Below are 14,684 nucleotides of genomic sequence, written 5' to 3' on the forward strand. Positions count from 1 at the left end.
CACAAAACACACAACACACACACAACACACAAAACACACAACACACACAACACACACACAACACACAACACACAACACACAAAACACACAACACACAAAACACACAAAACACACAAAACACACACACAACACACACAACACACAAAACACACAAAACACACAACACACACAACACACACAACACACACAACACACACACAACACACACACACAACACACACAACACACACACACACAACACACACACAAAACACACAACACACACATAACACACAACACACACAACACAACACACACACAACACACACAACACACACAACACACACACAACACACACAACACACAAAACACACAAAACACACAACACACACAAAACACACAACACACACAACACACAAAACACACAACACACACAACACACAACACACACACACACACAACACACACAAAACACACAACACACACACAACACACAACACACAACACACAAAACACACAACACACACAACACACACAACACACACACAACACACACACAAAACACACAAAACACACAACACACAAAACACACAAAACACACAACACACACACAACACACACACACACACAACACACACAACACACACAAAACACACACACACACACGAGACGCGGTCGGTGGCTGAGGTTAAAGTGATCGGCTAGAGACCTGCAAAATTCGCGGATTCATTGACCTCTAGGATAGACTCCACAGTCCTTTAAATACTCGCGGAAATGACACCTGTTCATTGGCTACTGACGCGTGAGACGTCTTCAACAAGGCTGTCCGTAATTCGGGCACTTTCTTGGTTTAGTGTTTCCCATTGGCTCGCGGTTCCCCGGATAAAATGTGGGCCAATCGCAGAAGCGGTACGAAGGCATAGTTGTTTTGATGCTAGCCTATCGCGAAATGAATCCGCGAATTTTGCATGTCTCTAGTGATCGCATCCCGGGGTCGACATCTCACACCTCGGTACACGGCGTCTGGCAGCAACTAACTCCTTGAACGCGGCGGAAGTAAAATGAACCTAAATGTGCAACCACGGTGCTGCTGCTATCCATGGTGGACGGTGCGAACCCAAGTTCACGAAAGGCAGAGGGAAACTTTCAACAGCATCAACGTTTTAATCAATTTTAACAAGGGGGGCAGCATTTTAATAAAATTCCTTGTCGAAAATCAGATCCAAAGCCGGGATTTAGTTTTTTTTTCCACGTCTTTTTCGCTTTTATCGGAGCAGTTTCATTATATATATATTTTTTAATTTCAGTCTGCTGATAAAATCATTCAATATTCGACGTAGCTGCTCCGGCAGCTAATTCTAGCAGCGGATACGGAAACCAAATGTGATTCGGGTAAGGAATGTTGTGGTAAATACAATTAATTGGTGTGTGTTTATCAATCTGGGAATTATTTTAAAGAATTATTCGTTAAATTTCGTGTTCGAGGCCGTAATTCTGGAAATAATTGTCAACATTTCTTCGTTTGGTTAATTTGATAATAATTAGGTTCATATGGTAAATAGTAGCAACCACCATTCTTAACAATTTCACAAGATCAAAGTATCGTTTTACACCTTATCAACGTAAAAAAATTTACAGTGAACCCTAAAGTAACGGTAATAGCTCAAAATATGGATACAATACGAACTGACAAACCCTAGTCGGGGCAAAGATGACAAATGTTATTCCAGGATCTCGACGAGTTCCCGGCATGCAGTGCGTCCAGAACAAGGCACGACAAGCTGAGATGATGAAACATGAAAGTCGGGGTCAGCCCGAGTCAAGCATGCAGAAACGGGATATCACGCTATCAAGTGTCTACGGTAACACGACACAAACCACGCTAATAACACACCCGTTTTTAGCAGTTAATTTCTCCAATACTTGACTTGATTAAAATGTAAAAAAAATTAATTGTGCATACATGTTATTTTCCACTTAAATAAACAAATGAATCAAATCAGGTGCACAATATCCCAACCCTTTCATTAAAACGATGTTACCGAACTGCAATGCTCACGAGGTATCATATTCAAACGTGTATTTTAGGATGCATTGTCAGATCTCAGTAAAAAGTTAAATACAGTCGTCTAGAAGTTATATGATCAGATGGAGACATCAAACACATTAAATGGAGACTAGACATCACATGGATAGTTTTCTGATTATTCATTGAAATACACGCAATTTATTTTTACAATAATTTCCAGAACCTTTTTTTATTTACTATTCTAGAACGAAAACTAAATACTTCTCTCAATTCTCTCTCAACAAGGACTCAGCGAGTAACTGTCTGTAGGAGTAACGTCTGATCTTGTACGAGCGCACTAGTATGTCCAGTGCACTCCAGGTGAACTGACTCGACCTCCGAAAGTCATTCCTGTTAGAAACTACACAAATTTAAACTTTTAACATAACCGGTCTTACACCAGCTTCAAAACGACAACATATTAGGACAAGATGTTGGATACATTTAACTGCTCCTAGACTGAATGGAACACACTTGGGCAAGACTTCAAAGTACCCGGATAAACTTAAACTCACTATTCACTATAGGTAGGGACACCTGTATTTCGCGAATACATTTCGTGTCAAGGTATTTCACAAAATACTGTAGCTTTTCTCCTGTGGTTATTGGCTGAGGTCGGTGAGAGTGAAGTGGTCGGTGCGCGTCACTTGAACTTCGCGCCGCGCGGCGGGCTTCGGCGCTCCTTCCCTTCCTACCTTCCCCCCCCCCCTCTCTGCGTCCAGTGCTGTGTTTGTCTTCCCCTCGTGAGGTGTCCGCGCATGCGCGTGGCGCCCTCTTGCTTAATTAAAACTAGATGTATTGCCTTGAAGGTTCTTCTTGTTCGTTAGCACACAGTCGGTGCTGGTCGTGAATTAAGCATGTAGTCAGATACTTGCTTTAGAGAGAGTGTGTGACAGCGGGGAGAATGAACGTAAGTGTTGTAAGGTGGTGACCCTTACAGTAATGTAAACGGTACTTGGTAATAGCTCTGCTATAAATTCCATTTCGGCCGTCACCGTCTAAATTCTATTTGGCATTTATTGTTTTCCTTGATCATTTTTGTATTAGTACCATGCATAGTTTGTTTGACGTCTCTCCCCGTCTGGTCTACAGTCTTCGTTAGGACTTGTTTTTACGTAATGTATTTAATGTATTAATTTGTGAATTTTCCTTTTATATCATGCTTTATCATGCTTTACAGTAAGCTTATACCGCCTAGTGTAGGTTAGGCCGCGGTCGCCTGCATGTTCATTTGACGTTTTTGTATTCTCTAATGAGGCATGTTAGTGTTCATTATCCCTGTGTGTAAGCGTTAATACTTAATTGTAAAATTTCTTTCCATCAAGTATTTATCAAGTTAATATTATGTATTCAATCAAGCATTTAATCCTAAAGAAAACATGGATATGCGTTCACGTAATTTGCCGTGGCATGTGTACTAGCACTATCAGTTTAAGCAAGTATTAATTATATGTGAAAGAATGATGTATTTGTATGATAACCACGTGAGGCCTTTGCCCATGATTAAACGAACTAAGTTAATGTAATTATTTGCTACTTCAACCTTTGCATCCATCCTTGGCTATAATTGTTAGATTACCTCTTTGAAAACCTTTTATTCAGCATAATTTATTCAGTATTTTTAAGGATTGTGTTACACGCAGTTGAAGGTTCACGTGAATGTACTTCACCTGTTTACACTTTCCCATGAAGCTCATGGAAGCCTTCAAGAGGTGACGTCCCGCTCTTGACGGGGCCAATGAGAATGTGGTCACCGTACTTCTGCACCCTCACAATTTGCCATGACTCTTAGAAAAAAGCTTCAGGGTTTTGTGAAATACCTTGACATGAAACGTAATCGCGAAATACAGGTGTCCCTAACTATAGGATAACGTAGCTAACGTTAATTCCACCTGTTGTGTTTTTTGTAAGCAGGGAGCGTCATCATGAGCAAACCGACGTCTGAGCTAGGGGCAAACCTAAGTATAAGTAGTTCTGAGAAAAAGGGGGGGGGGGGAATAGAGAGACATATAAACATTTGCAAGTCCCATTGCGATAAGCTAGTAGCAAATTGTGTGCTGAAGGCGGCAGAAGTACGTCCGCTGGTGTCGGCGAAGTGAAGCAATTTCTAATTACGTCCGTTTGTTTGTTTTGAAAGAGAGAGAAGGGGGGGAGACTCGTAGTTCGCCGCCAGGAATACCCGCACACGGTCGCGCCGCTGCTCTCGCTCACGACCTCTGAGCACACACACACACACACGCTCATACACAAACACTACACAGTCGCGTCTTTCTCGCTTTTTTTTCCTTCCATTCCTCGGCGATGCAGGGAAAGGGTATAACGAAGGCTACTGTCTTCTCCTCGGCTGAGCGGCTGGGCGCACGAATCGAGTCAACCCAACCGTGCAATCGTTCAGCCCATACCACCGCCAACACACACGGCACACCAACACCACCTCCAGACCGCCAGACCATCTTATTAAAAGTTTTTTTTTTTACTTAAATTAAACTATTCCTACATCCATAATGAAATTTGGGAACTAAAAAATTCCCTACTTCCTCCAGTCCATTGAAATTTTTCTCTGCATATCATTCTCGTTTTCACGTCGAGCCCGCATTTACCGTCGTAAACGCATGCAGAAAGAACAATGGGCGTAGACCCCGCGAGTGGGGAGGGGGAGGGCTCCTAGAATTAAATAATACAATACCCTCACTGAGGGGAGTCCGCTTACACCTTGCAAGAAAGTGTGTGAAACGGGGTTTTAATGTAAAACTATATCTTACGGAAAACTTTCTGTATATTTTAAAGTTTTTCACGTAAACCATGATATACACAGTATACAACATATAGGCGTTCTATCCAGAAATTATGTGTCGGTCAACCCCATACCTCCTAGATTTTCGCACCTGTTGTTCAGTAATCGTATGAGAGTTTGTTGAGAGAAATCACACCAAGTAGTGCAGCTGGCCTGAGGCTGTGACGATGCCAGGGAACGGTGGGTGGATTGTGACGATGCCAGGGAGCGGTGGGAGGGCTGTGACGATGCCAGGGAGCGGTGGGAGGGCTGTGACGATGCCAGGGAACGGTGGGAGGGCTGTGACGATGCCAGGGAGCGGTGGGAGGGTTGTGACGATGCCAGGGAGCGGTGGGAGGGTTGTGACGATGCCAGGGAACGGTGGGAGGGCTGTGACGATGCCAGGGAGCGGTGGGAGGGCTGTGACGATGCCAGGGAACGGTGGGAGGGCTGTGACGATGCCAGGGAGCGGTGGGAGGGCTGTGACGATGCCAGGGAGCGGTGGGAGGGCTGTGACGATGCCAGGGAGCGGTGGGAGGGCTGTGACGATGCCAGGGAGCGGTGGGAGGGCTGTGACGATGCCAGGGAGCGGTGGGAGGGTTGTGACGATGCCAGGGAACGGTGGGAGGGCTGTGACGATGCCAGGGAGCGGTGGGAGGGCTGTGACGATGCCAGGGAGCGGTGGGAGGGCTGTGACGATGCCAGGGAGCGGTGGGAGGGCTGTGACGATGCCAGGGAGCGGTGGGAGGGCTGTGACGATGCCAGGGAGCGGTGGGAGGGTTGTGACGATGCCAGGGAGCGGTGGGAGGGTTGTGACGATGCCAGGGAGCGGTGGGAGGGCTGTGACGATGCCAGGGAACGGTGGGAGGGTTGTGACGATGCCAGGGAGCGGTGGGAGGGCTGTGACGATGCCAGGGAGCGGTGGGAGGGCTGTGACGATGCCATGGAGCGGTGGGAGGGCTGTGACGATGTCAGGGAACGGTGGGTGCGGTACTCACCCTGCAGCATGGAGCGGTACGCGCTGTCGGTGATGGCGAACACGTGCGGCGGCACCTCGTGGCGCTTGATGCCCTTGTAGCGCTCCATGATCTTCTCCGTGTAGATGGGCAGCTTCTGGTACGGGTTCACCACCACGCAGAACAGGCCGGAGTAGGTCTGCAACGGACAGCACATCACTTACATAGCAAGCAAGCACGGGCTTCGCGCTACTTTCGTTCAAACAATGCACTAGCGCAAGACATGACACGACATGACCATGGCGCACCACGAAACCAGAAACTGATTATACAAGCACTTTCCTTCCGCCAATGATTTTGGTGCACACCTCAGATACAGCATAAACATATTGGTTCTTTATTCATTTATTACAGAATGTGTCTCAGAATATTAGGTTACTGTATGCAATGCGAATAAATGCATTTAAGAAATAAGTTGCTGCCCGTATAGCCTACGGGGGCTGACAGACAACACTATAACGTGCAAGAATCGTCCTTAAGGCTCGATCTCGCACACCAAGTCGGTTATTTATTTCAATTTATTTCTCATTAATATTAATAATTGCTTTTTCCTATAAATTGATTCTGATAGTTCTCTTGAATTTGTTGTTTGTGTCACTAATTTTCTCACCACATACGTACCAAACAGGGACGGATCTACACCTTCCTTGGCCAAGGCAGAGATTATGTTAAGCGGAACACACACACAAACACAACCCCCCCCCCTCCAAACAGCAATAAAGGTACCAGACATATTTTGTTTTGAAATTGTTTAAATCATAACATCAAACCCCGTGTACTTACTAGAGTTTTAAGCGTACGTTTCATCTCACATATTATATTTATAGCAATAATATATATTTTATTATATTTTTATTTCCCTTTTTTGTAATCTACAAAAAAAAAATGTAAACCAATCCTAGGCCCCATATAACCCCTTTTCCCCGCTCCACCCAACAAGGTCTCTTTTTCAAATCCGTCAATGGTAAAAAAATAAGTTATCTTCGAGCTCTAAAAGATTACTCAAGTGATCCTTATTATGAGTAATTTTTAACCACTAGTAAAATTAAGTAAATTTCTGTTAATTTTTTTTTGAGACGGAGCATGAAAAACAGAAAAATAAATGAAGTGACCAACACGCGGTAACCGCGTGCCATGTCGGGGCAACGTCTCTGGGCCTCCCCCAGGGGGGCACGAGCCAACAAACCGCCCGAGGTATGCAGTCCGCCGCCAGCCAGGGGAGAGAGGGGCATCGCGAGACGCGATACGACTGGAACTCCGCCACGCGAGTCTGTGCGCGTCTTTTGTTCCGCACCCAAACCGACAACTCAATTCCCCGCAATCGTCACACCCGTGGCCCACGGTTTACAGTTGGAGAATAAAAATTTCCACAATGTCAGCGAGTCTTTCAGGAATTACCGAAGATCTGTAAGTACAAAACTCTCGGACACGAAATTTAAAAAAAATAATAATTCCTTAAAATAATGCCGAGCGTGATAAATAAACGCAAATAGTGTTTCCAACTACATTTCTGGACGTTAATCAAACGTATTTTCCGCACCCGCCGTTAGAATTCGCTGCCGGAGCAGCCACGTCGACTATCGAATCATTACATTTGCAGACCGAAATTTTAAACTATATAATGAAACGGCTCCGATAAAGGAGAAAAAGACTTGGGAAAATACTAAAACCCCCGGCTATGGACCTGATTTTCGACGAAGAACTTTATTTAAAATGCTGTCCATCTTGTTAGAATTCATTAAACAATTTAAAGTTTCCCCTTGGCTTTGTGAACGGAATCCGCCACAGATGGCAGCAGCGTGGTAACACATTTCCGTTCCATTCACGTAATTACTTCTATACCAAATGACATGTACAGAGAGCTAAGATGTTACACATAAAAAACCTCTTAGTTTCAATTTTTACTGTGCAGTCTGTCTCACGAACTTCTCACCAAACATGACAAGCCTGCCTATCATTGCGTTAAGCGTTCGTGAACAAACGTCACGTTTTGCTTTGCCAAACGGGAAATCGGTACAGCTGCTACTACATTCCAGAACCGTCAAATTCGTGAAAATACACCTGAAATGCTTCAAGTTAAAGCATTCTTTGGCTAAGGAGAAAATATGTTAACAGAAAAACGTCATCAAAAATTCAAAATACCTATATTAAATTATTATTTTATATCGCTTAAGACAATGGAAACTTTTGGGAGTTTTTGGGACTGAAAAAGTAACTGCTAACAGAATAACAGATTTTGTAGCAAAACTTTGACTCGGTAACAAATTTTTTTTAAAAAATTCGTTACCACCTAAAATTTGTTGAATACACATTTTTTTTCCTCGATATTTATCTCACTCTTGTAAGTTGTAGACACGACTGGATTAAGCGCGTAGAAACGTGGGGACAGACGAATCTCGCCTGTCAAGAACACTTGGGGGAATTGGCGAACTGACCGCTTGCCGCACATTGCGGCTCGTTGGTTCCACCGCAATGCGTTTGGACAAACACGTCATCGCTGGTGAACGTGTGGCGCCGTCACAAAAGACAAGTTCCCCGACATCTGAACGAAGGCGTCCTGCGATTCCGAGATCTCGTTCGATAACGAACGTTTGACAGCCAGCTGCCAGGCGCGATGTCATGCACACATGAGCACTAAGTAAGTTTACGGAGCAGAGCTGAGAACCGGAAAACGACATACTGGTTTCAACATTTCATATTCAGTAATTTTTTTTTATCGTTTCGCATTAAAATATGCCTTCGTTAAAGAAGAAATTTTTGAAGTCCATACAATTACAATAGTGTCTGTTGACAATATTAAAGTGTGGTCAATCCCAAAAATGAATTCAATACTTTTAAGGCCAATGACCACAGGAAAAAAATATTTGTAGCGACCAGTCCCACCGGCTCGTTTAAACGTCCGCCACGTTTAACAATTTCGGGGGAAGGGAAAAAAAAAAGCATGTTTGGAGCCCGACGTGAGCTGCACGGGAGGAGAGGGGGATTTCCAAGCAGCCCGCCGACATTCAGTGTAGATAGCTTATTAGCTGTTTGAAAATACTTTCTTAAAGGACCGTCAGGCCTAAAGGATCCTTGATAAGTGCACCTTAAAGGATGTCATCCATTTTTGTTGACCTTCCCGAACGGTTGCGATGATCCTTACAGAATCGCCGATGCAGCCCAGGACGAGTCCTTTCATGCATCCATGTGGCCTTTCAGGGGCTTCGTGGCGCCATCTTTTTTTTTTTTTTTTAAAGTAAAAATAATATAACTACGGTCTTGTTACTCAGCCAGCCAAATGCTGACTGCGCGCTTTTATGTTCATCTGTTAATTTCAAATTATTAACGTGAACTTAAACTTGGAAAAAAAATTGCCTTAACGTAGTATTTAAAATTTTCCAACGCAAACAAATGACTGGCGGAAAAGTTATTTCTTTGTTTGATAAACCAGGCTGTGCAAACGTGGAAAAGAATTCAGACACCCTTTCCCGGATGAAGGCTGCATTTGGAAACTGTCACTTCCTTGGAAGTTCGAGATGCATTGTGTGTACAAGCTAACGTGGTTAAAAACAACCCGAGCACGTTGCTGTAAGAACGAGTTTCGTTCAGCTCTGCTCTGCTCAGAGAGGCGGCGGACACGCCCATACGGACCCGGCGGCTCACTGATATGCGCCCTGCGGCGAACCGCAGGCCTGCGTCTGGCGCGACTGCAGGAAACGCGAGGCAGGGATGCCAACTTGGGGGTTTTCGCCCCAAATTTAGGGGGAACCAAAATGTAATGGTTTTTTTTTTAGGGGGTACATTTATTTAGGGGATTCTTTAGGGGGATTTTTTTAGCGGGTACATTATTTAAGAGATTTTTTGAGGGCGTGAAATTAAAGTGTATATCTTGAAAACACAGTGAAAAAAAAAATACAAAAGCAACACAAGTGGCGCTGGTGGCTGAATTTTGCACTACGACCAACAACAAAAAATTTGCTGGTGAAGAGAATTCCGTTTTTACTTTTACAGTTCAACGATTTCATGTTGTAAGTTGTCTGGTTGAGGTTGTGTCCGTTAGTTTGTTGTGTACTCACAAGTTTTATTGGATCGCAAAGTAAGTCGTTCAAGTTTTTCTGTGATGCAAAGGATTTCAAAAAAAAAGAAAAAAAAAGTATAATAATTAATTATTCGCGTTCAAAATTTTCCAGAATGACAAAAAAAATCAGCAAAACCATACGAAATGTTGGGAGACCGACCCAGAACTCCAAGGTTAGTAAACATGTATTATTTAAACTGAAATTAAATTCGCACATATATAAAATTGTAGATACTGAATGTTATTTTTCAAAATTATTATGTTCTGTTTGGGCAGAAAAATAATGAAATGTAATGATCAAGAGAAAATAATTTTAGCTCTCAAACATGGTGTGCAATGAAAACTTTAGGGGTTTTTAATCTAAATCTAGGGGGATTTGAAGTTGGTCCTAGGGGGAACACACTGTAGAAGTTGGCATCACTGACGCGAGGGGCCACTGCCCTGCCGACACCACGACCGGCAAACAGTGCTGACAATCGCGCTGCTCGCACGACGCAACCAAGAAGAGCCCATGATATATGTACATTCTGTATTGCACAGACCCGAACAAGCCCGAATATCTACCTTCGGCCAACTTCGTCAGTTTTTTTGTTTATTACTTTACAAAATTGTGGATAGTTGGTTATGTTAGGTTAGTATAGCCACATTAAAAATACTGTCAAATCATTTTAATGCCGACGTTGGCCGAAGGTAGATATATATTCGGGCTTGTTCGGGTCTGTGCAATACAGAATGCACATCGTAGGCTTCCCCGCAACCAACTTCTTAAGGCAGCTCGAACTCGTCGCAGTCAAAAACAGCTAATGTGACACTGTCCAGGTGTTAGAAATCACCCACGCGACTAGCCAAAACATAAACTCCATAAAAACACGGAAGTTTAATGGGCTAAAAAAAAAGTTTTTATTAATGAGACTCATACCCCGTCACCTAAGTTTGTAGATCTTTTTCTGTAATTTCTATAATTATAATTCCAAATTTTTCCGACGTTAAAGAGTAAATAAAATGAAGATGTTAATACAGTGGCGAATACAGGAATTGTAATCGGGGGGATTTTAATAAAAACTTTTTAAAAATTGTAAATGTAACACTTGTTTTAAAAAAAAATTAAATTACTATTGACACTAAAACACTGACACTAAGCCAACATTGGTAGCCGTAGGCAACATGGCTTCTCACACATTAACATACTGTCTTCACTGATATTTTGCAAAAATAATTTTCATGATAATATGCCCCTCCCCCCTTATACGCCCTTAAGTCCACCACTGATATTTAAGTCTGGTATTGGTTATTCTCCAGCATGTAACCGTGGGGAGAAATTAATAGATTACTTCAAGAGGGCGACTGCAGATGTAATATTTACAATAAAACAGGATTTTAACTCCAACAAATTTCCAAGTTGGATCCTGTGATTTGTGGAGCCGAAAATTGAAATAAAACATCTGTACCGCAAGATGCGTCTAACGTCACACAATTAGAGACGACGTGAAGCCCCGTTTCTACAGCCCGCGCCATTTTTGGGTAATTGTTACGGCCAAGGAGCTGTTGAAACCAAGATGGTGTCTATCTCCCTTACGTAGTATGAAAACAGATCCATGAAAAACACGAGTACATGACGAAATGGACGGCCTCGTGGGGGGGGGGGGGGGGGGGGGGGCTAAACCTAAGACGCTTTCATCTGTGGCTCATGAATATTGATCCGCGGTGCGAGAAAGGCGTCCGTGCAAACCGCCGCTAAATAAGGCACCTCAGCCACGGCGGCGCGGCGCGAAAACCAGCCGACACGTGGAGGTAACAAGGCGAGAGAAAATTTAGCTGGATTGCAAGACGACCTTCCTTTTCTTTTTTTTTTCTTTTTTTTTGTTTACCCGCATTTCGAACGCTTGGTTGGTGAAAGCAGCCGACCCTGCGAAGTACATTTCATAACAAGACTATATTCGGCTGTTTCTCTCGCCGGTTTCTCGTGCGAACAGCCGGCAACGAGATAACATGTGTACACTTTCTAATCAAGTCCCAATAAGCCAGACTTAAAAAAAAAAAAAAAATCGAGTTGAAGATCGCCGCCAAAACCTTACCTCATTCGTTCGTTTTCTCCCCGAGTTTTTTTTTTCCCCTCGCATTGCACCCAGCATAAGGCGGATTCTAGCCCCGACTCGGCACACGCTAACAGTCGCTTTAACTCCTTTATTACTATTTGCGATCAGCCCAGTAATTCCTGCAGCTCGTACACAGGGGTGACTTTCAGCGGACCCGCGGTTCGATGTCCGACTCCGACTCCGACTCCGGCAGTCGGACCAACAGGCCCGCGGCTGTAATGACGACACAGCGTCGCCTGAGAATTGGAGTGTTCTATGTCCATTGAAGTCGGAACTGAGATATAAGCATTTGAAAGTTCAAACAACTATGAATATCATGACATAGAACAAAATACTAATGGTCTTAAATTAAGAACAAACATTTTTATGTGCGTAGACGTGTGTGGATATAGTACAAATGAATACTAATATTAATTTCGTGTCCATAGCATAAAAAAACCTAAAAAGTGGACATAGAACACTCCAATTCTCAGGCGGCGACAGGTCGCGGCACACCCGATCTGAATATCATGGCTCCCACAAGGGTGGGGCTGGGTGGACCCCTGGGCCCAGCCCTGTTTATTTTTAAATGTTTTAACTATTATAATTTTTTATAAACTAAAAAATATTGAATATTTTTTTTATCCAATGAAATTTTAGAAGATTTTACACACCTACAACTAATTTTATTTTTCTGTAACTATTTTCATTTTTTATCTTAGTGTGTGAAATAAATATAAATACTTGCTGTGATTATTTTAAAGTAAAATAATTTTATAAATATCGCTTAGTTTGTACTTATGACTCTGTATTTTCAGGTTAAATAACATTCTAAAAAGAGCGTAGGTAAGAAATAACCATGCTATTATAATGTAGCGCATAACTGTAAAATGGGGGGGGGGGGGGGGGGTGTTTGTCACCGATCCTGAGTCCAAAGCCCGTAATCGAATGTGGGGGCCATGCTGAATATGCAACTGCACTGAGCACTGTCCTCTACAAGAGTTTACTCAAACGTACACTACCATCACTAAGTTCAGTACAACAGTACAACAGCACACTTGAGTTATGTGCGACGAACCGTTATGCTGTGATTATGTGATTATTCGATGGGTCCTGGTGCGTCTTGGTGAACTCTCAGTTACATAACAAACAAACAAATTTTCTCTGCGTGCGAATTTCGAATCAAAGTAAAGTATAACGTAAGAATGGCTTTTATCCCCCCCTCCCCCCCCCCCCCCAGTAAGATAATGTAGAGATATTTTTAATCCCACCCCCTCCCTCGCGGAATCCTTGCGTAATTAACGAACGGCCCCTTACAATGCCTGCATATTTATTTATTAGTGTGGAAAAGAGTTATTGATTTGTGCAGTTAACTTTATTAGAATCATTCATTTTTTATGTGAAGTGTGATTGAACATGTAAGTAATTTCTCTCTATACCTAATACACAAGTTTCACTTCTGTCGCGCGTGAACTCCACGTACACACTTTTTTTTTAATATTGAACGATTAATAGAGACCGGAAAAAATAGCGATTTCAATTACCTGTAGGATATACTCCATGATCCTCTATCCACAAGGGAAAATAACATCTGCTCATTGGCTACTGACTCGTGACACCTGTTAACTGGGACGCTAGTGATTCGATACTTCTATTGTTTAAGGTTTTTCATTGGCCGAGTTTCATTCAGATAAACTGTGGCCCAATCACTGATGCAGTAAAAATGCAAACTTTTTTTTGGATTCTACACTATCACGAAATGAATACGCGAATTTTTCAGGTCTCTAACGATTAATCATTGTTAACAAAAAAGGCGCATTTCGGTAGCTGTCCCTCCTTCCATGTGGGCCACCTACCTGCAAGCTACGCCTCGGGTGCCATCGGCCGTGGTAACGCTCGGCGGGAGATAAGCGCGGGGTTCCAGGGAGTGTGTGAGGAGGCGTCTTGTGTCAACATCCTGTTATCACATTCCTGGAATGGGGCGTGACGACGCGACGTCCCCCTCCGTCTCGACACATTCTTCACAGCGTGCCACATGCCCGCTCATCTTCACATTTTCCTAGGAATTATATATCTACCACATGACGAATTCTAATAAGGATCGCAGGCTTCTGTGGCCATAGTCTCGAGTTTCTTGGCTTCTGGGTGGGGTTCTAACCGCGTCGAATCCGAATATTTCATCGACGCTTCGGTCGACTTTGCAGTCGTCATCTTCAGGGTAGCTGTTACCTACTACCCTTAAGATGAATACTGCAACGTCGACCGAAAAGTCGGTCTAATCTACACCTTCGACGCGGTAAGAACCCAAAAACCAAACAAATTCAGACAAATTTTGATCAAACTGTAGCCAACACTTGCATTTAAAATTTTGTTATTTGAACGTGGACCTTTATTTTTAAATTACATATATAATGGAGCATCGGGGCAATGCATGGATGCAGGGAAACGGAAGCAACTGAGAAAACCCATCCAACCACATCTGCGTCCGCAAAGTTTCCAGCTTGCCAATCGAAAACGGAACGCTTTGGTGCGAGGCACATGATCTGACCACTCGACCACGCAGTGTTTCGCTTCGTGTCCAGGGGTTTATTCTGGGTATCGCCTGATAAATCTTCCTGTTTCTTATCCCGATTGCTTGCGAGACATGGGTGGTCCAAGAGCAGCTGCGAGTCCACTCGCCAGTCCATCTGCGGTAATTAGCGGGGGTCTTCAAGGG

General features: G+C 43.4%; 1 protein-coding gene across 1 annotated transcript in view; it reads right to left on the reverse strand.

Moving 5' to 3' along the window:
• LOC134537689 (myosin heavy chain, non-muscle) overlaps window positions 1-14,684 on the reverse strand; it is a 160,856-nt gene that overhangs the window by 77,301 nt on the left and 68,871 nt on the right. Inside the window, exon 2 of the mRNA XM_063378406.1 lies at window positions 5,819-5,975. Coding sequence (XP_063234476.1) covers window positions 5,819-5,975 — 157 coding nt within the window. The remainder of the gene's footprint in view (window positions 1-5,818; window positions 5,976-14,684) is intronic.

Source organism: Bacillus rossius, chromosome 12, assembly GCF_032445375.1.
Source record: "Bacillus rossius redtenbacheri isolate Brsri chromosome 12, Brsri_v3, whole genome shotgun sequence".
NCBI classification, from domain to species: domain Eukaryota; kingdom Metazoa; phylum Arthropoda; class Insecta; order Phasmatodea; family Bacillidae; genus Bacillus; species Bacillus rossius.